This window comes from Stenella coeruleoalba (assembly GCF_951394435.1).
Source record: "Stenella coeruleoalba genome assembly, chromosome: 7".
NCBI classification, from domain to species: Eukaryota; Metazoa; Chordata; class Mammalia; order Artiodactyla; family Delphinidae; genus Stenella; species Stenella coeruleoalba.
The window spans coordinates 43,039,084-43,064,253 of NC_137153.1; the positions used below are offsets into that span (position 1 = coordinate 43,039,084).

Here is a 25,170-nt window from a genome sequence, read left to right on the forward strand (position 1 = left end):
TGGGTGCAGTGCACAGCCTATGGGGTTTCAGGTTTAATAATAAGCCCTAACATTTATTAGGTACTTAACATGTGTCAGGCACTATTCTAAGCACTTTGCATATGTTAACTCATTTAATCTTTACATTCCTGATGAGAAAGTTGAGACACTGTAGAGAGTAAGTAACCTGCCCAAGGCCACAGGGGTATTCCAAAGCAGATTCAGGATTCCACCCCAAGCTATGTGACCCTAGAGATCACACTCTTATACTACGCTCCAATGTGAGAGGTTGGGTGGCCCATACTACAGAAACATATACTTAAGAACTGAGCGAGATCATAAAGGTCACAGGGTAACCTCTCTCTCAATCCAGGATTTGTCCTGAAAGCTTTCAATGGGCAGAATTCTGGGGGTGGGGTGGAGGGCTTTACAAAACGGCAAGAGGATTAGACAAATTCAGAAGGTGGCAGAGAAGCTGTTCCAGAAATATAAGAGATAACTTAGAGGGGTGAATGGGTAGATTAGACCAAGTGGGTATTGTGTAGTTTTCTTCTGCTTGAAGAAGCAAGGCTGTAAAAGGGGCAGAAAAACATCAGTAAAGTTGTCCAGAATAGCCTGGTAAAGGATGGGAAGAGGGTGTTTTCATGTTAAGCAGCAAAGAGTTGATGCAACTTGAGAATCTAGACAGGCAGCACCTATTCATATAAAGTATGTGTTCCACCAGACATGAGGCAGTGGGCAAAGCCCTCTGAAAGATCCTTAAGAGACATAAGGAAGGGGGAAAGGGCACAGGAAACTGAACACAAAGATCTGAGACACCTTCATTTTTTCACTATTTTGAGCAGCTGTAAGTTACTCAACAAATAGGATGTCTCATCCCCAAGGCTTGGCTATAGTGCAAGTGGTACCCAAGATAAGATCAAGATAAAATAAGATAAGATCCAAGATAATACCATGGTAGGTGACCAACGGGTGGGTGGAGCAGAGTAAGGGAAAATCCAACTGTAGATTATAGAGTCCAGAGACAAAGTTGGCACTGGAGAGTCTGCCCATGGGCAGGAAGATACCCCTTGGACTGGGCTGGTGTTCCAGGACAACAGCAGGTAAGAGAATTAAACCTTGAGTGGGGATGGAGGTGTGGGTTAGAGATGATGCTGAAAGAACATGGAATAGGAACTAAGGCAAAAACAAACTAAGGCACAGGAGACAGACTGGGGAGGTCTTTGGACTAGGAGACTTTGCCTCAGTAGGTGGGGCAGAGGAGACTTTGCCTCAGTAGGTGGGGCAGAGGTTGTAACCTGGGGCACAACACCATAGCCCCAAACTATGACTCACAACTAGCCCCACTCAATTCTGCTTCAAACACTGAATGGTGTAGAAATGGGCCAGAAGTAAGCCTAACGATAGGAAGACCAACGGATCCAATTTAGAGGATTTGGGGAAAAAATGGGTGGGAGAAGAACAAAACACCAGCCTAACAAGGTCCCTACACTCCAAGATGAATTGATACCTAAATCAGGACTAGGGTACACCAATGCAGTGTGTTATCCAACTTTTCTGACCAAGACCCACAGTAGTAAATACATTTTACCTGCCACCAAGTACACAAATACATATATACTCTTCTCGGTGCCCCAACAGCTGGTAGGTAGCAGAACGAAGACTCAAATTCATGACTGTTCACAAACCTCATGCTGCACACTGCTGCCCTGTTTTTCAGGAAGAGTGGGTCACGAAATCAAATCATGCAGTGGGTTGGGACAAGTGTTTTTTCAAACGAAATATGTAGTGGAGTGCATTGCATATAGGAAGGAAAACCACTGCTTCTTGAAATTTTTGGTTCGCTTTTATATTTATGTCTGTGTGCACTGAGATCACCATGTAAAATATTCCTTTCCGGTCACTGTCCAAAGAGTTGGGAAAACAAAGATCTAAGGTACCCCGAAGGAAGTGGAAATGGATGTTTTATTAACAGCCAAATGAGGCTGTCTCTGCACACAAAGGCAACTCCGGGAGGAGAAGTAAGCTAACAATTGTGTAACAGGTACAGCAGCGGCGGGAACCTTCACTGTAATTTACTTATTTACTCCCAATTCACAGATGAGGAAAACGAGACTTCACACTGAGAGTTCGTGGCAGGCTGACACTGGAAACCACGGGTGCTCGGCTCGCGCACGCGCCGCTGCCCCAGGACGCACGAATACATCTTAAGCGCAGCGAGCAAACCCGCCGTGCGTCGAGAGCCCAACACCGTCACTGGCGGTGACCCGGCCGACGCCCGCCTGTCGGATATCGCTGCCCTAGGAAGGCCGGGCTGAGCCCTGGAGAGGGCGGGACACCCACATCGACTCAGCAGGACAAACCCATTCTCCTTAGAAACCAGATGCCGGGCTTCACTACGCAGTCAAGGATGGTTAAGATCTCGGTTCGCACGACGCGCGTGGCTTGGCCCTTCCGAGCCACTATCTCCAACCCTAGTACGCGCCACTCTCGCGATACGAATGGCCGGTGCCCTAGGACTCGTCACTGACTCAATTTCCGCTCCCCGAGAGGGGCCCAGTCCCGCGCGGGCCAGGACAGTACCTGAGACAGGAGGCGCCTCCGCCATCCCGTGCCGCAACACCTAAAGCGAGCCCTGCAGCCCAGCGAGCGCTGTCACCCGGTCACGTGCCTTGGACTTCCGGCGCCGCGACAATATTCGCTTCTGCGCGCCCGGTAGACGGCCACGGAGTTTGCGCGGCCCGAGTCAACTGTGCGGTGCGTCCGTGACGTCAGGCAGGCGCGCCAGGCTCCGGGCTGAAGGAGGTTGCTAGTGGCTGTAGGTGGCTAGGATACCAGGAGGATAGGCGGGCCCGGGCTTGCGTAATCAATAGTTGTTTTCCTTTGAGAGTCCCTGTGCGCTCCTGTTTCACCCTCCCACCCAACCAGCTTCACCTGGTTTCTGGAGTCACCTCAGACAGCACCTCCTTACTAGAGTAGTTCAGGCTTAGGATTAAAACAAAAACTAAGTAGTCAAAAGGCGGTCTGGGAAAAAATACCTGCAAAACAAACGATCAAAGGCTAACATATTATAAATCAGTTTAGAAAACGAACACCCATTTATTAGAAATGATAAAGGACTTGAACGAGCAGATGGACACAACGTGAGGGGGGAAAAGTTTGGAGGCAGTGATAATTTTTTTTTTTTTTTGCAGTATGCGGGCCTCTCACTGTTGTGGCCTCTCCCATTGCGGAGCACAGGCTCCGGACGCGCAGGCCCAGCGGCCAGGGCTCACGGGCCCAGCCACTCCGCGGCATGTGGGATCCTCCTGGACTGGGGCACGAACCCGTGTCCCCTGCATCGGCAGGCGGCCTCTCAACCACTGCGCCACCAGGGAGGCCCGGCACTGATAATTTTTAAAGTGCAAAATGTTTTTGAGCGAATGTGTGGCGTTCTTTTGTTTGTGTGTTTTGTTGTTGCATTACTAACTAGAACACAACGTTTAAGTGTGAAGCACCTGCATTTGTAAAGTAATTCACTGGTCCAGGCTTCCCCCAAAACACAAAATAGAGTCATTCATTCACATACATTCTAATGCCTATTTTTGTCTTAGGCATTGCTCTAAGTGCTGGAGGTTAATGGTGAAAAAGACAAACATGGTCTCTGCCCTCAATGAAGTGCATTGTCTAGTAGGGGAGGTTAAAACTAAGTAATTTATATTTACAAGCTAATAATTTGCTTTATGAAAGAAATAAGTAGGGTAGCAGTGATAGAGACTTATACTAGGATCTGCTCTAGAAAAGGTGGCCAGCTTTCTTTGAGTAAAAGGACAGATGAGAAGGGTAAGCTATGTGAAGATTCAGAGGGAATAGCATGTGCAAAAGCTATGGAGGAAGGAAAGCGCTTGAAGTGTTCAAGTCATTGAAATATTTGCTGGACAGCAGTAAGCAAGGAGAGTGGCACAGTATGAAACTGGAGAGGTAGGTAAGGAGATCACGTGGATCACCTGCAGGCCATGCTAATGGATTTTATTCGAAGAGCAACAGGAAGTTAAAAGGTTCTAAGCAAAGAAATGGTATTGTTACCTAACTGAACACGGGTCTGCTCACTCCATGCGAAGCATAGCCAATCTACTGACACCAGGTTTTGGTGAAGAAAAGTACAGTGCTTATTGCAGGGCACCAAGCAAAAGAGTGAGAGACAAGCCTCAGATCCACTCCAAATTGGTTTTTAAGTTACGGTTTTTTTCGTTTTGTTTTGTTTTTTAAAGAGGAAGATAAAAGAGGCTGGGATTGATGATCATCTGGTGACATTTCTTAATCATAGTTTCGGGAGTCAGGATGTCTCTGGTTTACAAGTCTCTGGGCTGTGGTCCATGGCTTGGGAGCTCATCTTGTCCTGAGTTTGTAAGTTAATGATCCCTATAATAGCGATTTTAGTACATTAACAATGTTACTGACAACAGCAATTTTCGTCATCTGATTCTGGTTGATTAATGTTCAGTTAGCACAGGATGGAGGTCAGAAGGAACACAAGAAAGGGAATAAAGTCTTGGATAGAGAGATTAATCATAAACTCAATAAGGGAACTCGGTTTTAGGGGCACTCAGTTTCAGTGTCTGAATTACCCTTAAAGATTTCTCATGCTCTCGGGTGAAGAGTGAATTGTGGGGGAGCAAGAATATAAGTGGGCAGAAAAGTTGCATTTTTGTATTATGTTAGTACTGAAGATGGTGGCCTTGGACTAGAGTGACAGCAAATGTGATGGAGAGGAGAGGGCCGGTCTAAGGTATATTTGAGATATAACCATTATCCAGCTTCCAAATGTTTTTTAAACCAAAAGGTGTGATGCAATAATCTCATTGTTCTGTTAATTTGAGTTTCTCTGATTACTGAGTCTGAACACTTCTTAGTGCCCTTTTGAGTTTCTCTTTTTAGATTGCTTATTCACATCCTCTGCCCATTTTTCTGTTGGGGTTGCTCAATTTTTCTTGCTGATGGTTTCTTGTACATTGTAGATATACGACTTGTATATCTTGTCAGTTTTAGACATTTCAGCTGTCTTCTATGATGTCCATTAGTTTTATCCTTCATTGATAAAAGGATTAAACATAAATCCTTAATTTTTTTTTTTTTTTTTTTTTTGCGGTACGTGGGCTTCTCACTGTTGTGGCCTCTCCTGTTGCGGAGCACAGGCTCCAGACGGGCAGGCTCAGCGGCCATGGCTCACGGGCCCAGCCGCTCCGCGGCATGTGGGATCTTCCCGGACCGGGGCACGAACCCGTGTCCCCTGCATCGGCAGGCGGACTCTCAATCACTGCGCCACCAGGGAAGCCCATAAATCCTTAATTTTGACAGATAAGTTCATCAAACAAAAAAACCTTATCATCCCCTTTAGAAATTACCAGTTGTATCAGTCTGAGTCTAGTCAGGAGAGAGGAACCACATAGTAATTTGAACAGGGAAGGTTTTATTTACTTAAAGACATTAACTATAACAAAGGATTAGAGTAATAAGGGACTGACTAGTAAAGAAGTAAAAGAGAACTCTCAAAGAATACAGGATTAGCAATGTAAGGAACAGCCACTTCCTCTAGGGCTGAGATAAAGTGTCCAGTGAAGATCACTCCAGAGCTGAGGTGCAGACTTTGTTAGAGGGGATGCGCCTATGGCTCACTAGATAGGGAAGCTGCTGTGGTGCTGCACTGGTGGAAGTTGCCAGAAATCTACCTTATATGGTGCTGGGGAAAGCCATTCTTGGTGACGAGTCTCACAAGAGGCCGTCTACTACAAACCACTTTTCAGGGGGAGGTGCCAGGAGAAATTTCTGGCTGCTGGCCATCATACACTGAAGAAACCAGGTGCTGAAGCACAGGAACCAGACGCTGGAGAAGCTGCCTACAGCACAGAACCCTGCCCAACCCAAGCACTAGAAACAGGAAAGGAAACCCGTTCCTCCTGCAGTATCTCTCTGTTGCCCTCTACTGACAAAGCTTAATACCTGCCAGCTGGTAAAGGATAAGTATTTAAAGGTCCCAAATCCATTTCACAGAGCAGGCAAAAAGGATAAATTTGGAACTGAAAGTCAATAATCCATAACTGGCATACTAGGGAACCCACTCATTATTTCCAAAACTTGTCAATAAATGGAAGTAAGCAAGCATTTATCCTGCCTTTCCTATACAAACAGTGCTTCACCCAACATACCAAAAGTTATGACAAACAACAAAAGCAGTGCTCAGGTGGGAATTTATAGCTATATATACTTACATTAAAAAAGAAATCCAGGGGCTTCCCTGGTGGCGCAGTAGTTGAGAATCTGCCTGCTAACGCAGGGGACACGGGTTTGAGCCCTGGTCTGGGAGGATCCCACATGCCGCGGAGCAACTAGGCCCGTGAGCCACAACTACTGAGCCTGCGCATCTGGAGCCTGTGCTCCACAACAAGAGAAACTGTGATAGTGAGAGGCCCGCGCACCACGATGAAGAGTAACCCCCGCATGCCACAACTAGAGAAAGCCCTCGCACAGAAACGAAGACGCAACACAGCAAAAATAAATAAATTAATTAATAAACTCCTACCCCCAACATTTAAAAAAAAAAGAAATCCAAACAATGGAATATTATTCAGACCTAAATAGAAATGAGCTATCAAGCCATGAAAAACACATGGAGGAAACTTAAATGCAAATACTAAGTGAAAGAAGCCAATGTGAAAAAGCTACATACTGTATGTTCCCAACTATCGTATATAACATTCTGGAAAAGGCAAAACTATGGAGACAGTAAAAAAAAAAAAAAATCGTGGTTTCCAGGGATTAGAGGGAAGGAAGGGATGAATAGGCAGAGCACAGAGGATGTTTAGGGAAGTGAAACAACTCTGTATGATACAATACTATAATAGTGGGTTCACTGTCAAAACCAATAGAATGTACAACACCAAAAGTAAACTCTAATGTAAACCATGGACTTGGGTGATGACGAGTCAATGCAGGTTCATGAATGGTAACGAATGTCCCACTCTGGAGCAGGACGTCTCTAGTGGGAGAGGCTGTACATGTGTGGGGACAGGGTGTGTATGGGAACTCTCTGTACGTCCTGCTCAATGCTGTTGTGAACCTAAACTGCTCTAAAAATATTTGTTTTGGTTTTAATTTTTTGGCTGCTCCACTCGGCCTGCTGGATTTTGGTTCCCTGACCAGGGATCGAACCCACACCCCCTGAAGTGGAAGCGTGGAGTCTTAACCACTGGACCGCCAGAAAAGTCCCCTTAAAAAGATTTATTAATAAAGAAGATAGATCTCAAATCAGTAGCCTAACCTTCTACCTTAAGGAACTAGAAAAAGAAGAGCAAACTAAACCAAAACAAGTAGAAGGAAAGAAATAATAAAAGTCAGAGCAGGAATTAATGAAATAAAAAATAGAAAAACAATAGGAAAAAATCAACAAAAACGAAGTTGATCCATTCACCAAAAACATCAAAGTTGATCAGCTTTTAGCTAGACTGACCAAGAAAAACAAAAAAAGAGAAAAATTCAAATCACTAAAATTAGAAATGAAAGAGGGGACATTACTCCCAACCTTATAAAAATAAAAAAGATCATAGGTAATACTATGAACAAAAGTGTATGCTAGCAAATCAGATCACCTAGATGAAATGGAAAAATTCCTAGAAATACACAAACTATCAAAACGGACTCGGAATTCCCTGGCGGTCCAGTGGTTAGGACTCTGTGCTTCCACTGTAGGAGGCCCAGGTTCAATCCCTGTTCGGCGAACTAAGATCCCACAAACCGTGTTGCGTGGCCAAAATAAATAAATAAATAAATAAAACGGACTCAAGAAGAAATAGAAAATCTGAATAGACCTATAACAAGTAGAGATTGAATTAGTAATTAAAAAAAAAAAAAAAAGCTTCCCACAAAGCCAGGCCCAGATGGCTTCACTGGTGAATTCTACCAAATGTTCAAAAAATTGACACCAATCCTTCGAAATTCTTCCAAAAAACAGAGGAGAAAGTAATACTTCCCAACTCATTCTCTGGATGAAAACTCTGCCTTAGGGCAATCATTGCCTATCTCTTCATTGCAGAAATTTATGGCAACAGTCAGACTGCCTGTCCATGAAAACAGGTTCGTACTGATCAGGCACCCTCGGACAGTGGTTCTTAACGTTAGCTACACATAAGAACTACCTGGGGAGGGCCTCCCTGGTGGCGCAGTGGTTGAGAGGCCGCCTGCCGATGCAGGGGACATGGGTTCATGCCCCAGTCTGGGAAGATCCCACATGCCACGGAGCGGCTGGGCCCGTGAGCCATGGCTGCTGAGCCTGCGCGTCCGGAGCCTGTGCTCCGTGATGGGAGAGGCCACAACAGTGAGAGGCCCGCGTACCGCAAAAAAAAAACAAACCCCTAACTCAAAGACCAAGCTGGAGTGGATCTGAGACTTGTCTCTCACTCCCTTGCTTGGCACCCTGCAATAAACCCTGACTTGGCTGCACACACCCGCTGTCAGTTTGCCTCTCTGTGCCATGGGCACACGAGCCCATTGATCGGTTACTGCTCCAGGGAGGGTAAACTGTATGAGGAGAGGCAGGGAATGACTGTATGGCAGATGCAGGAGAACTAGAACAGGACTCTTACTAGCAAGTGACAGGAACCCAATTCCAACTAGTTTAAGCAGAAAAGGGGGTTTGTTGGCAGAATTCTCAGTTCACAGAACTAAAGGAGGAGTTACAGAGACTTGGAGCACTCTGAGAATCTCAAAGATCAGAAGTCAGGGCTCAGTGCCATGAGGATTCTTTCATTCTGCCTCTTGGCTGCTCTCTTGACTCAATATCTCAAACTTCTCAGACTGATAAAGAGTAAAAAAAAAAAAAAAAAAAGGGAAAGCATTTCCCCTTAGAAAATTTGAGGGATGAACTTCAATAGGCACAAATCTGGTTACAAGCCCACTCCCATAGTGGAAAAGTAAAGGTAGGGCTACTCTAATTGGTATTTTTCCAATAATCACACATTTGGAATTGGGGAGGCAGTTCTCTAAATGAAAGAGAATGCTGTTCTGAAAAGACTAAGCAATAAACCATTACAGAGAGGCAGGGGCCAATAGGCAGCTTTTTAAGCCCTGCTGGAGATGTCAGGGAACCAGGACTTTATGCAAGAAGGGAAAGCAGGTCATTTCTTTGCAAAGGCTATGGGAAGGATGTCCAAGCCAAAGAGAGTTGAAAAGAGAAAAGGAGGGGCTGGATTTGAGAAACACAAAGGGGTTAAAAGCAGGGTTTAATGATTAATTGAATGTGTAGGATGAGGCAAAATGTAGGCATCAAGGACAACTCAAGAGCTTTCTGTTTTGCATGATGGAGGATAATGGTTCCATTAGCTGAGGCAGGGAAAACAGGAGGTTAGGTCTGGGGGAAAGATAATGGTTGTCTTGGCTATTTGAATGTGAAGTGTTTGTGGGCTTCTGGAACATCCAGATTACTCTTAGGCAACGAGTGGATATAAACAGTATTCTGAAACTCAGGGTCAAGACCAGGGATACAAGTATAGACTTAGAAGTCAGCAGTTAAAGCCATGAGAATAGCTGAGATTATTAAATATAAGTGAGCAGAGAAAGAAGTACTGTGGATAAAGGCTGGACTCCTGAGGAACACCAACATTACAGGGTTGGAGAGATGAGAATTTCAGAAAGGAATCTTGGAGGGAATAGTCAGAAGAATAGAAGAACCACGGGATACCATCACAAAAGCCAAGGGAAGAGAGACTGGTAGAATGACTGTTCCCTGGTATCCAGTGTACTAAAGTGGTCTAGCTGGAGCGCTAAATATCACCCACTAAAACTGGCAATATATGGGTCACTGATTTAACACTGGCAAGACAAGAAATAAAGCAGGAACGTTGGTTGAGTGTGAAGCTCAGGGTAATGAGCTTAATTTGGATGTTAGATTTTAGGTAGTGGTGGGGCATTTAATTTGGAATACCCAGAACTGAAAAAAAGAATAAGGAAAGAGGTCTGGGCTAGTTACAGTTATTTTGAGGCATTAGTTCATAGGTAATAGTTAAAATCATGGGTGTGAGTTATCTCAAGGAAAGTATGAAGGGTAAGAAGTTATCCCAGATTGGAACTATAATGGAAGAAATATTAAAAGGGCTGAGTGAGAACTTGTAAGGAAGCCAAGGAAGGTTTCAAGAAGGTAATGATGAATAGTGTAATATTTGCTCCACTGGAAGTCTTCTTCAAGGGTGAGGTTAGTGGGGATGGGAGAGGGTTACATCCATGTCTCATCCTCACCTATAATTAGACAGTGAAGTTTTGAAGACAGGAGCTGTGATTGTTCTTGGTATCCCCTGGGTTGGTATAGAGACTCTACAGGGCTGGTGTTCAATAAATGTTTATTGATCTGCTGACACATGAAAGGCTGGTGCATGTGACACTGTGAGGCAGCCAGTGAGGCTGGCAGAGGGAGGATGGATCATTAAAGACCCTGAAATCTAGCAGGAATTTGGACTTGCTGTAGCACTCCAGGCACTTCCCAAGAAGGGAATAAAGCCCACTTTTTTTTTTTTTTTTTTGCCGAGCTGCGCAGCTTGCAGGACCTTAGTTCCCTGACCAGGGATTGAACCCGAGACCATGGCAGTGAAAGTGCCGAGTGCTAACCACTGGACTGCCAGAGAACTCCCAACCCGATTTTTTTTTTTTTTTTTTTTGTGGTACTTGGGCCTCTCACCGTTGTGGCCTCTCCCGTTGCGGAGCATAGGCTCCGGACGCGCAGGATCAGCGGCCATGGCTCACAGGCCCAGCCGCTCCGCGGCATGTGGGATCTTCCCGGACCAGGGCACGAACCCGTGTCCCCTGCATCGGCAGGCGGACTCTCAACCACTGCGCCACCAGGGAAGCCCAACCCCTGATTTTTAATTGTTAATAACCCCTCATATGAGACGTGGCAGTTAACAAAGTACTCAAGACAATCAATTATTCCTCACAAAAGCTTGTGAGAGAAGCATGATTTTACTAGTAAGGAAATAAAAATTTAGAGGTGTGAGTGGGCTACTTAGTAGTTATTAGATGCAGACCCAGGGCCCAAGCCTGGATTGCTCCTTGCTCTTTCCACTATACCACAATGCTGCCAGTTAAATTCGATTTCTGTAGTGGAGTTTTTAGGCTGAGTTGACATTAAAATTATATTAAATTTGGTTTCTGTAGTGGAAGTTTCAGGCTGAGGTAATACTATTAAAATTATATCCTTTTGAAAAATATTTATTGAGTATAAATAAATGTCCTATACATTAAATATCAAGAAATATTCATTATTGATTACAAGTCCACTGTAATACTGAATGAACCACAGAATCAAAATAGCCACCCATGATACAGTAGTGATAATTCCATTCCAATATTGGACACAGTAATGATTTACTCACAAGACACAACAAAACTCACCAAAAAAGGCCATCACTTTAACCAACCTATAATACCACAAGAGAAAATGGTTTTGAATCATAATATGGACAGTCCCACTAATCTTGTCTTTGTCATCAATTTATCGGGTCAATTTGAGATTGTGGAGATATGCTGTCATAGAACTTAAAGATTCCCATTTCCTTGGTTTTATCTCAAAATTATTATTAAGGAATGAAGTTATACATACCCAATGCTAACTTTAAGTAAGTTAGTCTTTCATAAGAGAAAAGGAATAAAAATCTAGTATGAAGAAAGCTTCCTTCAAGCAATAAGTCTCTTAACGGAAAAAAAATGAAAGCAATGTAGTTAACTTTTCTTCCAAAGAAAGGAAAGAAACCTAAATCTGTTATGGCAAACTTGGAAAGATAAATATTTCCTAGTCCCAGAATATGTGTTTATTTTACATGATGTACTTGAATGATGCAAGTCTACGAAGCAGGGATCTGTGGCAATCCGAATTCATCCACCAAGACTCCATCCTGTGAAAAGGAAGAAATGTTTAGTGCCACTATTTTCCAACTGATAAAAAAAGAAAAAGATTACAAATGTTTAGTAGTCAAAACTCATTTCTAAGTGTTTAGTCAATGAAAAAAATCCCACTGATGAGAACAAGCTGTTTTATGAAAGGTAAAGGGGGAAGTGATAAACCAGGAAAAGAAGTGGAAGAGATCAAAAGGGATGACTCCTTGCAGAGTAAGGGAAGAGTACAGAAAGAAAGAGAAACCTAAGAGTAAACCTAGAAAGGGGAAAAGGGGACTGGGAATGTCCAGGAGTGAAGGCAGAGGAGAGAGTGCTTGTCTCCAGATTCCCACTTTCACTCTGATCCCAAAGTGAACCAATACCTTTTGTAGCCTCATCAATCCTTTTATTTATTTATCTTTAAAAGTTTATTTATTTAATTTATTTAGTTTTGGCTGCATTGGGTCTTTGTTGCTGCATGCAGGCTTTTCTCTAGTTGCGGAGAGCGGGGGCTACTCTTCGTTGCGGTGCGTGGGCTTCTCATTGTAGTGGCTTTTCTTGTTATGGAGCATGGGCTCTAGGCACACGGGCTTCAGTAGTTGTGGCTCGTGGGCTCCAGAGCACAGGCTCAGTAGTTGTGGCGCACGGGCTTAGCTGTTCCGCAGCATGTGGGATCTTCCCGGACCAGGGCTCAAACCTGTGTCCCCTGCATTGGCAGGCGGATTCCTAACCACTGTACCACCAGGGAAGCCCGCCTCATCAATCCTTGAAAGAGCGGTGCCCTGGGACAGGCAGTCACTTCCATATCACACTTTACTACAAACTTATAGGCACTGACACCACTATCAATTCAGAAACCATACCTCAACAGCACATTCAAGTCAGGAATCTGTGACCTTCTAAAAGTGGAAATAACACACATCCCTCAGGGACCTGTTACCAAGGATGTGAAAAGATGGGCTATGGTAGTGTTAATAAAAATGATTTTAGGTATGCTGAGAAAAAGCAACCTATGCACCTGGTGCCTTGAAGTGGTGAGGGTGGCCTGTGTAGTAGAGAAAGGTAAGACGACCCCAGGCTCAAGTAAGCGGGGGGGAGGGGTAAGGTAGGAGAACACACACATTCGTCAAAACCATTTACAAGGGGGACTTCCCTGGTGGCACGGTGGTTAGGACTCCTCAGTCCCAATGCAAGGGGCTTAGGTTTGATCCCTGGTCTGGGAACTAGATCCCACATGCATGCTGCAACTAAGAGTTTGCATGCCACAACTAAGGAGCTGGCGAGCCGCAACTAAGGAGCCCACTTGTTGTAACCAAGACCCAATGCAACCAAATAAATAAATATTAAAAAAAAAATTCAGTTATAAGGGACCTGAGAAATTACCTACTTTCCCACCTTTTTGTTCCCCACATTGCACAGGTAGGAAAAACATGAGGTTCAGAAAGAAGATATGAACTTCTAATTTGCTCAAAGTCACACAGTGAATAAAGGCAGAGCTGAGACTGGCTCCCACTCTAGGATTCTGTCAACTATACTGTGCACCTCGATGTGCACGTTGGGAGTAGGTAAACACCAGGACTGTAAATGGCCAGTGGCAATAGAAAAAATGACATGTGATACCAGAATCTCAGATGGGGTAAACAGGATTTTATAAGCAGCAAAATTGTATCTATTTATAATGACAAGCATGTAGATTTGAACAGGGCTTTAAGTTCGCAAAGTCCTTTTACATACAAGATCTAATTTGATCTACATAACAATTATGTGAGATAGTTACAGTTATCTGCATTTTATAGATGCAAGGAACAGAAAAGTTCAAAACAGCTAAGTGATTTGCCAAGGTCTCACAGTTAGTGGTGTCAATCTCAGGCTTACACCCATATATCCTGATTCTTTTTCCTTGTTGAAGTAGAATCTTTCTACATTGTTTTATACTTAAATTATGAATCCCTAGTTCAAAAAAAAAATCCACCCTATTATTGATCATCGTGTCTGGAGTGGACCTTTATTTTATGCTGCCACCCCGCATGGTTCATGCATATGTTGCTGCTGCTTTCCCAGGAAATGTCTAAAACCCAATAGCACCCAGTCCAAGCTCACAAAAGTGATTATGTATACTATACAAATTGTCATTGAATAAAACCATCCCTGGGCCTCAGTGACACTATTTATGTAGCCTATCCACAATCCAATGTGGGAAAACTGGGCTTTCAAGGGTTCCCAAAATAATGACAGTCTTTCCTTGTTCTTACTTAAGAATACCTTTTAGATTCCCAGACCATTTTGCATAGAAAATAAAACAGAAAAAGCTTTCACCTTATTCTTTGTGTCAGTGGGAACACCTTCTGGAATTGCAGGTGCAGATGCTGCTTCATCCAAATAAGAACTGTCTTCATCAGCCAGAAGCTCATCGCCCAGTGCATCCAACTCTGAGATTGAAATAGTCAATATTTCAATAAAATGTAAGCAAGAAAACTGGCAGCTAATGTTAAGAAAGTTGGCCAAATTATTTGCAATAAGATGAAAATTTAAGAAACAAAGAGAAGGGATTATTAATTTCTATTTTCAAAATAAAAGATGGCCATTGTAAGAAATTTTCAAGGGAACTGGTGTGGTAAAAATCCATGAAAAATTAAAATAAAACAAACAAACAAAACCATTCCCCACAGGTTTATAAGGCCCAGTCTTCATGAGAAGACTCTATAGTTATCGGTTGGCCAATTCAAATTAGAAAATCCTGATGATAACAAATGTAAAAAATCCTCTCCCATTTATTGATGAACTTGAAAGCAGGCAGTGAAAGGAGGCATGAGATTGTTGTACAGTGAGTGACCATTGCACGAGATCAGGCTTTAAAAATAAGTCTATGGCAAAGTGAGTTGGAAGTGACCGGGGAAATGGCAACAGCAGGTAGAGACTCATCAGAGGAAACTTAAGATGAGAAATAAGAAAACAAAGAAATAAAGAGGGGAAAAAAGGTTCTAGGCAAAACAGAACATGGAGAGAAAGAAGTAGTAATGGGACAGGGGAATCATGCAACAGAAAATCCAGTGTGGGGTGGTCCTGCCATCTACCCAGTTGCTCATGCTAGAAATTGACAAACACCTCTGACACCTCCCTCTCTCTCCACACCCAATCAATCATTAGGTCTTGTCCATTCAACCTCCTAAAATTTCTTCAATATGTCCACTTATCTCTGTTTTTGCTACCACCACCATAGTCTCAGCCACCACAATTTCTTAAATGGACTACAGGAATAGTTTCTAAACAACTCTCTGTGAGGTCACTTAACAACCCCTTCCATTTTGTCTTGCTACCCTCTGCTCATCCTTCAGGTGCAATGCCTGTCACTGACTCCCAAATAGGTTAGATTCACTGGCTATGTGCTCCTATGGTACCCCATACTTCTCCTTCCCAACAGTTTGTGCTCTTATAATTAACGAATTACTTGAAACAAGCAGTTTCTTACCCCTGCTAGAGGAGAAGCTTCATAAATGCAGGGATTGTGTTTGTTTTCTTCAAGGCTGAATCCCCAGCATCTAATACAGTGCCTGGCATATAGCAGATGCACACTAAGTATTTGCCAACTACTGTTTCTTGATCTGCTTCACTGTTCTGAGGGAGAGGACTCCAGCAGGAAAATAAAGAGAAAAAAAATCAAAAGGAAAATGGCAGGGAATGGCAGTGTTTGGATACCAAGCACCAGGTCAGCAGAGGACTTTGCCTAGACATTCCTTCAGAGCTTGTCCATCCCAGAGTTGGTGGGGTATGCAAATCTGATATGGCTGCCTCTCAAGCTCTTTGCCCAGAGACTATACCATAAACTCTCAGGGAACTATTGCAGAAATTTTCTCTAACATTTGGGAGAAAAGGTCCCAGGCAGTCGCTCCTCTCAGATGCTAAAACTACATATACAGTGCTTTTCCTATAACTTACCTGCTTCTAGGTCATCTTCATCTAATTCTGGGGTGCCGTAACTACGACTCAGTGCTTCTTGGATTTCATTTGCATCTTCCATCATATCCTCTAGCTGGTCTTGTAGATCCTACAAAAATATATGACAGGATTTTTATTCATTTCTTACCATTTTTCTCTAACTACCACCTGTCCCTATTCTCTCTCCTGAATCTCAGAAACGAGCAATGGCCCACATAATCTTCCTATTTTGGGTGGTAAAATGTAAACTTCAAAATAAAGAATAGAATTGGTAATCTTGCATTTGAATTTAAGGTGCTTCACGGAAATCCAAACTTCTACTGTAAGAATACATGCCCAATTAGCTCTCTCATTACAGAAAGTTTCCTTGAAACATCAAATCAAGCAACAGTTACACTATCAAAATTTTTCTAGTTAATAGAGAAGAGGTAATTGAGACAAGCAAATTACTCTTCTTGAGTCAGCCAAAAACTGACTACGCTGTACAGGGAAAGGAAGCAGTAGCGGAAACAACTGGGTAGTACAAAAGAGTTGTTCTGGGCCCACCCCGGATGGGGAAACAGAAATGTAATCAGGATAGGCTTGATACCTGAGACCAGGCTGGTGAAAAAAACTGATTGAGGGCATAAATCTTCTGGGAATTATCTATTTGTACTTAACTAGGAGACTATTACAAGACCAGGAAGAATGTAAAACCAAGCTGAGAAGTACTATAGCATAATAAAGGGCAGTTAGTATAATGGTTAGAAGAGCAGATTCTGGAGTCAGACATATCTAAGCTAAAATTTGGCCATTACTCAATGAAAAGTAATGTCTCTTAGCCTTTATTTCCTCATCTGTAAGATGGGATTATTAATAGTCATTCTTCATAGGGTTATAATAAGGATTTATTGCAATAATATATGTCATAATATGTGTCAAACACTAAGCACTTAATACTATATATCTTCTACTCTGTTAAGGATGTACAAAACAATATGTTTTTCATATACTGAAAATTCCACATAGAGGGGAATGGACTAGTGTTGATAACACAGAGGGTCCAAATTAGCACGACTTATCCTTCAGGATTTCTAGAGCAATGCAAAACACTTAAAAACTCCTTCCTGGCCCCCAGATTAGGTTTGTTTTTCCATATAAAGGATATAAAATAAAGCGGAGAAAAACATTTCTTTAAAAAGAAAATGCTTTGCTTTTCTGCATTTCCAAGGGCCAAACTATTGTACATATGTAACAGTCTGCTATACAGAGAAGCACTGGCTGAAACAATACTTAAAATAGAGTGAAAATAACATAAACTAATCAAGTTGAACTTATATTATGCTTTTACGTGTCAAGACAAGTCTGCCAAAATCATTTATGGATAGGATTCCTAGCAATAGACTCTAGGATAGACACAGAAAAGAAAAAAATCATCACAAAGAATTAGCAGGTTCAGTTCTGGAAAAACAAACAAAATCAATACAAAACAAATATAAGCACTACACTTGATGTGCAGAAACTGGGAAACAAAAAAGACAGAAACAGGGGAACATACATACATAGAGGAAAATTTTCTGAATGAGTACTATAAAACAGTGAAAATGTTTTACAAGTAAAGGATTTTAGGAAAACAAATGGAATTCAAAATACCTAGACCAGCCAAAGACACATACCCATACACATCAAAAAAGTTACAACGAAAGGGGCTTTCCACCTGTCATGCAAGCAAATCTATGAGGTGACAGGAGAAGGATAATTAGATGGGGAGAGAGCCAGACAACCATAGGTCAAAGATGAAGAAACATACAAAAAACCGCAAAGATCAAAATTTCTATTTTGTTCATTAAATAGCACTAATTAAAACACAAGGAACCCAAAAAGCAGAAAATAAGATTCAGTTTCATTTTATTTTATTATCAAATAATAATATACAAATAAGACAAGCATAGTCAGAACATTTTTCTCAGTGAAATCTCCTGGAAGATATCACTAAGCCTAAATTCTTGTAAGCAGAGACTGGTGTGGAGGATTAGAAAGAGGGTCCTGAGAAGTATAAGGAGGGGTGCTGGAAAAGAGCAAGATGGGAGGAATGCCTTCATTTACTAAAGACCAGAACTACCCTACCAGAGAATATGTCTGCAGAAGCCGTAAAATGCTAGGGACATAGTAAATATTCCACCAACAAATAATGCTCCAATTGGGCAGAACTGTTTTATCTCCATGAATGGCCTCTAGTTCATTTGTTCATCAATCATTAGATACTTTCTAAGCACCAACTATGGACAGGCATTGTTTGGGGCACTGGGGATACAACAGTGAACAAAACTGAGTCCATGCCCTCTTAGAAAGAGACATTCTACTCCGGGGGTTAGAACTATCACATACGCAGAAAGGAAGGCTTTTCCTCAGGCCAGTCACTACTCCTTCTGCTAACCCTGTTTGCCATCTGCGCTGTTCAACTGAGAGAGGCAAGAGGAGCCAAACTCTTAGGGCTCAGTGCCCCAGCCAAAACATGATCTCAAAAAGAAATGCTAATTTTAAGGACCTAATGACATTATTATTAAAAATCTAGGGACTTCCATGGTGGGCCAGTGGGTAAGACTCTGTGCTCCCAGTGCAGGGGGCCACGGTTCGATCCCTGGTCAGGGAACTAGATCCCATCTGCCGCAACTAAGAGTCCGCATGCTGCAACTAAGAGTTCGCATGCACAACTAAGAAGCCCGTATGCAACAACTAAGAAGCCCGAATGCCACAGTGAAGATCCCGCGTGCCGCAACTAAGACCCAGTGCAGCCAAAAAAAAAAAAAAAAAAAAAAACTAAAGAAATGGGGGTAGGGGATCAAGAGGCACAAACTACTACGTATAAAATACATAAGCTACAAGGATATATTGTACAACAAGGAATACAGTCAATATTTTATAATAATTATAAATGGAATATAACCTTTAAAAAAAAGATGACTCAAGTTCTGGGGATCTAAAGTACATCATGGTGGCTATATTTAACAATATTTGCAAGTTGCTAGGAAAGTAAACCTTAAATATTCTCACCACAAAAAAATAGTAATTATGTGAGGTTATGAAGGTGTTAACTAACTTTATAGTGGTAACCACTTCACTATATATATATATGTATCAAATCATCATGTTGTATACCTTCAACTTACACAATGTTATATGTCAAGTGTATCTCAATAAAACTGGGGGAAAAAAATATAAAGAGAATTACTAGAAGAGGGAACCAATTCTACACCAGGAACTGTGCTAAGCACTTTATGTATATGTCCTCATTTTACACTCGGGACAATCCTGCGAGATGAGCAGCAACATCACTACTTTACAATTGAGGCAACTGACTAAAAGTCATTAAGTGAGTTAGAAGTAAAAGGAAACTGGGTGCTTATTCACTGGGTGCTTATTATGTGCCAGGCATTGTGCGTTTAGATACACCAGCTCATTTATTTCATTCTAATTATAATTGTATGTGGTATTAGGATCCTTAGGTTAACAATGAGGAAAGTGAGACCTTTGGAACCCTTTCCCAAAGTTACTCTATTAGTAAATGGCAGAACCCAAGATTCAATCCCTCTCCTGTGCTCTTCCCATCACATACACAATCATTTTGATTCTTTCAGAAACAAGTGTATATTCTTGGAGAATCCAGTACACATCTCACCTCAATCTGGTCGATTTTCACTTGCTTGTATGCTTTCTTCATTTCCTTTACACCCAGTTTCATAGCATCAACCTAAAAAAAGGAAAGAAAAAACACCATGTCTTAAGAAGCCGTGTTGGTTAAACTGTCTTTTAAAAACCATGGGAAAAGAGCACAGAGTACAAAAATAAAATAAAATAAAACAAAAATAAAATAAGGGCTTCCCTCGTGGCGCAGTGGTTGAGAATCTGCCTGCTAATGCAGGGGACACGGGTTCGAGCCCTGGTCTGGGAAGATCCCACATGCTGCGGAGCAACTGGGCCCGTGAGCCACAACTACCGAGCCTGCGCGTCTGGAGCCTGTGCTCCGCAACAAGAGAGGCCGCGACAGTGAGAGGCCCGTGCACCACGATGAAGAGTGGCCCTCGCTCACCGCAACTGGAGAAAGCCCTTGCACAGAAACGAGGACCCAACACAGCCAAAAATAAATAAATAAATAAATAAAATTTTAAAAAGATAAAATAAAATAAAACCATGGCAACGGTGTTTTGAGAGTACCGTGGTCTTGGTGTCCTTCAATGACTGGATGGTGTAATTGGCTTGTTCCATGTTAAATGACTGTTGGGCAAGATTGTCCCGCTGCTGCTCATACCTTTTTAGAGTCAATTGAGAAGGATAAATGTGAGCCAGATAGAAATCCTCATGAAGAAAGTATCTCTAACACAAAATAAGAGAATTTTCTTAAAAACAATAACAACAAATGTTAAAAAATTAAATATACAGAAAAATTGGGAAAAACAATTTAATCAATCTAACACAAATATCATTTGATGTCCCTCCAGTCTTTTTCCTTTGTATATATTTTAGTTACAACACTATTTTCCACTTAACATTATTATTATTACTGCTGCTTTCTACGTTGCTAAGGAGTCTTAATACATGTTTTTATAATGTTTTAGATTATTTCCTACGCTAAATTCCCAGAAATGGAATTCTTGGGGGAAAGGGCAAGACTGTTTTTAAGGCTCTTCATACATATAGTGAAACTGTTTTTCCAGTAGACTGAACTCCTTGAGGACAGGTATGTTATTTTATTAATCTCGTATCCACAAATAGGTAATCTATCCAACCTAATATAATGCCTGACACTCCATGTTTTTTTAAAATAAAGCTTTATATCAACTTATAATACTGCCTCAAAGACTTATATCCCTATAGCCCTTATACAGTATTTCGAAACCATCTAACCATCCAACCAGAAGAAAAATGGTCAACGATGCAGGCAAATGGTGGTGGAACATTATTACCCCGTTAAAAAGTATGTTTGCAAAGAATATTTAGAAGGACAAAAATACTCATGATATAACATTAAGTGGAAAAGGATAACCTATATACATGCCATTTGTTATCTTCTAAAAATTATATGCACACATACCATGTATGCACAAGCAGAGAAAGAAACTGTAAAAATAGCATTTTAAAGGTGGTTATTTCTGCTAGTAGGAATCTAGGTAGATTTCCTTTTCTTCTACTCATGTTTATGTACTTGCCAAGTTTCTACAATGAATAATATCCTTTTATTAAAAAAAAACGTTACCTAAAAATTGCAATGCTACCAATTAGAGAGGTAACAGTTTTATCACACTCTCTCACCACTCTAGGCATCATAATTTATTTTTCCAATTCTGTCTAATCTAAAAGGAGTAAGATGGTGTCTGATGTCTTATAAAAAGTTAGTTTATAAATAGGAATAGAGATATCAACAATTTTTCTGGTTCTTTATTAGCTGATTACATCTGACCTCTATAAACCCTGCAGAGGCTCTCAACAGCTCACAAGGGTAAGTACCAAAGATACTCTTGGGCTTCTGCTCAAACACTGGGACACAGTCACCTAAAACAAATTAAGGACCGTTAAATCTTCTGATGGGAGGGAACAAATATTCAAGATTCCCAATTTTACAGACAAACAAAAATTTAAAAGGCACACTCTAATTAAATAAATGGGACAATCAAACTCTATAGATCTGGGCAGTCCAATACAGAAGCCACTAGCCACACATGGCTACTTAAATTGTTAAAATTAAATAAAATTAAAACTTGAGTTCCTTAGTCACATTAGCTACATTTCAAGTGCTCAATAGCCACACATGGCTAATAGCTACTGTACTGAAGAGCAGAGATACAAAACACCTCCCATCAAAGCAAAAAGTTCTATTTAAATGGACAGTGCTGCAACAGATGTTGCTGAACATGCAGGGGGAGAAAAACCCAGCTAACTGTATGTGTAAATGAAATTTGCAATTAACTCAAGAATACTTATAAAGTGGTATGAAAACCTAAAGGAATGGAAGACCATTTCCCTTTTGGTTAAACCTGCTAGAGGAAAGGAGGTTATGCTTATAACTTACATCCGCTTTTGCTTTAAAACCCGCAAGGCTTTCTGCTTGACCATATTCTAGGGAGAAAAACAGATTTTAATGAAAAGAAGTAGAAAATATACATACGGTAAAAAAAAAAATCTCCTATATCCCCACATACCTCTACTTCCTCTCATCTTCAAAGTAGTAGACACAGTGACTCCTGGATTGTTCACCTCCCAAGCAGGCTTTAAGCCCCAGCTTGTCTCAGTCTTGGCATCCCACATCTCAGTGTACTGAAGTACATTTCCTTTTCCTAGTGCATATTATCTCTACTCCCAGCCCCAAGAGGGCCGATTTTGTATATCTAGGTGCCTTAGGGAGATTCCCAATTTGGACAGTCTGCTATCCACTCAAACTCAGCATGCTCAAACTCCTCAGCCTGCTCTTACCTTGGAAATGACTAATAATGGCCCCGCCAGTCTCTCACTTCTCTAGGCTGAAAACTGTTACACCAACCTTACCTTTCCTCTCTCTATTGTGTCTTCATGCACTGCTATCTTAGATTTTCAGAACTCACTTTTTTTTTTTTTTTTTTTGCGGTACGCGGGCCTGTCACTGCTGTGGCCTCTCCCGTTGCGGAGCACAGGCTCCGGGCGCGCAGGCTCAGCAGCCATGGCCCACGGGCCCAGCCGCTCTGCGGCATGTGGGATCCTCCCGGACCGGGTCACGAACCCGTGTCCCCTGCATCTGCAGGCGGACTCTCAACCACTGTGCCACCAGGGAAGCCCCAGAACTCACTTTTAAATTGATTCCTCTCATGTCATTCTCATGACTACCACCATGGTTTAGGCTTTCATCTCAAGTCTAGGTGGGCATTCCTGCCTCTGTTCGCTCTTCATGCCAAGCCATCTAACTAAGATGGCAGAGAAAATCCTCCTGTCACTTCCATTTCTATACTGTTTCATAAATCATTTTATTTGTCTCCTCCAATGAAGAAGGAAAAGCAGGTATTACTACTTCACAGATGATAATAATACCTAACATTTACTGAATGTGTCTATGTACTAGACACAGTGCTATGTAGGTCACATGAATTACCTCATTTAATCTCACACTTTAAAGTAGATATCATCCCCATTTTATAAATGGGCAAACTGAGGTTCAGTGATGCTAAGTAACTTGCTCTAGCTTGAATGTCTAATAAGTTACAGGGATGGGAAAAAAGAAGACAGTTCTACATTCACAGTCCATGCACTTAAATATACAACTCTATGTTTCTACCTAACAGAAGAGAAAAATAAAAAATTAACTGACTTTATAAAGGTCACAGCTAGTAGGTAGTGATGATATTATTAATAGAACACTGGTACTTTTTTCCCAATATGCCACTCCTTAACCAGTCTATTATACTTACCTAACCTGACTAGCCTGGCAACTCATTATTCCTGAGCAGGCCCAGCTCTCCAGGTAGAATATAGCACCTTCTCAGTAGAATATGCTAATTCCCATGTACATTCTTCTGGACATGTAACCAGCATCTTCTCGCCACCAGGTCAAATCCTAGCCCTCCTCTCATATATGGCTGCAAACTCTCCTCCCTGAAGGATACACCCTCACGTATGTTTTCTTATTAGACTGTGAGCATCTCTTCTGTATCTCTCACCAGCCCTTACCACCAGGCCCTACTTCCACAGGTGCTCAAGTTAGGCTGTCACAGTACCTTCTTCAGGTGCTGCCTACCTTACCTTTGCAGGACCCTCTCTCATCTTCTTGATCTGATCCTTATACTTCACTAGTTCAGCATCCAGCCGAGAAATCTTCTTGTCAATAGATTCTGCCCTGCTGTCCACCTTGAGGGGAAAAACATCAAAGGCAGTAGTAGTTATTGCAATACATTTACATGAAAAGTGGCAGGAGAGGAATGAATATAGAGGAAGAAAGGACAAATAAAGAAGAGGGACTTCCCTGGTGGCGCAGTGGTTAAGATTCTGCCTGACAATACAGGGATCACAGGTTCAATCCCTGGTCTGGGAAGATCCCACATGCCGCGGAGCAACTAAGCCCATGCGCCACAACTACTGAGCCTGCATGCCACAACTGCTGAAGCCCGTGCACCTAGAGCCAGTGCTCTGCAACAAGAGAAGCCACCGAAATGAGAAGCCTGCGCATGGCAATGAAGAGTAGTCCCCGCTCGCTGCAACTAGAGAAAGCCCACGTGCAGCAACGAAGACCCAATGCAGCCCAAAATAAATAAATAAAATTAATTAATTTTTTTAAAAAAAGAAGAGCATATGGTGAAAGGTGGAAAACAGTGATTCCTAACTGTTGGCGGTGGGGAGATTCTCAGCCAGAAACACTGGAGAGCTTTTATAAACTATACTCCACCCCCTAAATTCTAATATTCCAGGGTCGCTCTCAAGTGTGCTTGAGCAGAAAAAGAATTTGAGAATCACTGGGCTTAGTTGAGATTCCCCTAGAATCAGAGGCTTGTCAGGCTGAGGGCTCAAGCAGGAGGTGTGTGAAATGGGTTAGTGCCCAGTGGACCCCGGCTAGGGCTTAGATCTAATGCTATTCGCTTGGATATAAGGTGGTAGCTTAATGTCAGGGGTCAGAGTTCTGAAGTTTTGTTACTGAGATCCAGGATTGGGGTACAGATATGTTGAACTAGAATATCAAGCCGAGGGTCCTGACGTGAGAGAGGGATGAGGGATGGAAGAGGAGTTAGGGGTCAGGCTGGACGAGGTGGGAAAGCTGTGTGGGCCTATGGCTGGTAGGAGTGAGGAGGTAAGGAAACAGCGAGTGGACGCGGCACGGGCACCAGAAGGGGTGGGGCGCAAGAAGGGCGAGACAGTGATGGGTTAGGGGTCCCTGGTTTGTGGAGTCAGCAATGACTTGGGTAACAGGAAAGAAAGTGGGGTGGAGAGAGCTGAGATGCAATAGGTCCGGGACCCAGGAGTAGGCGCCGAAGCCGGGGGTGGGTGGGGTTGGGGGTGTCAGGGTCCCTGAGCCTAGTTATGCGTGTCTAAGTGCCCACCGTGCCAATGCAGTCAGTCAAGCTGGGAGGCGGAGCCTTGGGTTTCGCTTTCCCGAAGAATCGGTTCATCTTGAGCGGCCGCGAAGACAACCCAAACACTGGAGCAAAACCAGAAACGGAAGCAGAATCACCTCCGCCTCCGCCTTGACTTCCGGCCCTCCATGCGCAAGCGCAATGTGCCTATTGGCGTTTACCGATCCTTTTTCCGGATTTTCAGCTCGGTCTTCCGGGGAAGAACTGCAGGAGGTTGGAGGTGATAGACCGAGTCAGCAGGGGGCGTGGCCTCGGTGGCGGGCGTGGGCGTGGCCTCATAAGCCGGGCGGGGCTT

At 42.5% G+C, this 25,170-nt stretch overlaps 2 protein-coding genes across 6 annotated transcripts in view; both read right to left on the bottom strand.

Moving 5' to 3' along the window:
- NFX1 (nuclear transcription factor, X-box binding 1) overlaps positions 1-3,015 on the bottom strand; it is an 82,262-nt gene extending 79,247 nt beyond the window's left edge. For 2 of the 5 annotated variants that reach the window (XR_013829040.1, XM_079926161.1), the window contains exon 1: positions 2,563-2,950. Coding sequence is in view for 4 of the 5 variants with exons in the window: in XM_079926161.1 (XP_079782287.1) it covers positions 2,563-2,587 (25 nt within the window). In the remaining variant the exon portion in view is untranslated. Of the gene's footprint in view, positions 1-2,562 lie in introns of all 5 variants that reach the window. The other 3 variants (XM_079926163.1, XM_079926160.1, XM_079926162.1) reach the window with 3 other exon arrangements.
- Positions 3,016-11,177: 8,162 nt separating this feature from the next.
- On the bottom strand, positions 11,178-24,997 carry CHMP5 (charged multivesicular body protein 5). Its single transcript, XM_079926810.1, has 8 exons — positions 24,843-24,997; positions 23,554-23,658; positions 21,857-21,903; positions 20,005-20,098; positions 19,469-19,540; positions 15,811-15,919; positions 14,191-14,303; positions 11,178-11,894 (listed from the first exon to the last, which is right to left on the bottom strand). Exons 1-8 carry the CDS (start codon positions 24,909-24,911, stop codon positions 11,844-11,846), a joined length of 660 nt encoding a protein of 219 aa, XP_079782936.1. The 5' UTR covers positions 24,912-24,997; the 3' UTR covers positions 11,178-11,843.
- Between the last annotated feature and the right edge of the window lie 173 nt (positions 24,998-25,170).

Bases quoted from the DNA above. Each gene is read 5' to 3' on its own strand.
- CHMP5 (XM_079926810.1), bottom strand. From the start codon at position 24,911: ATGAACCGATTCTTCGGGAAAGCGAAACCCAAGGCTCCGCCTCCCAGC. The intron at 15,920-19,468 runs GTGAGATGTGTA...ATATTTTTGTAG, and splicing joins TGAAAATCGACCAGATTGAG to GATCTACAAGACCAGCTAGA. The intron at 11,895-14,190 runs GTGAAAGCTTTT...TCCTTTTCACAG, and splicing joins CCACTGACACAAAGAATAAG to GATGGAGTCTTGGTGGATGA.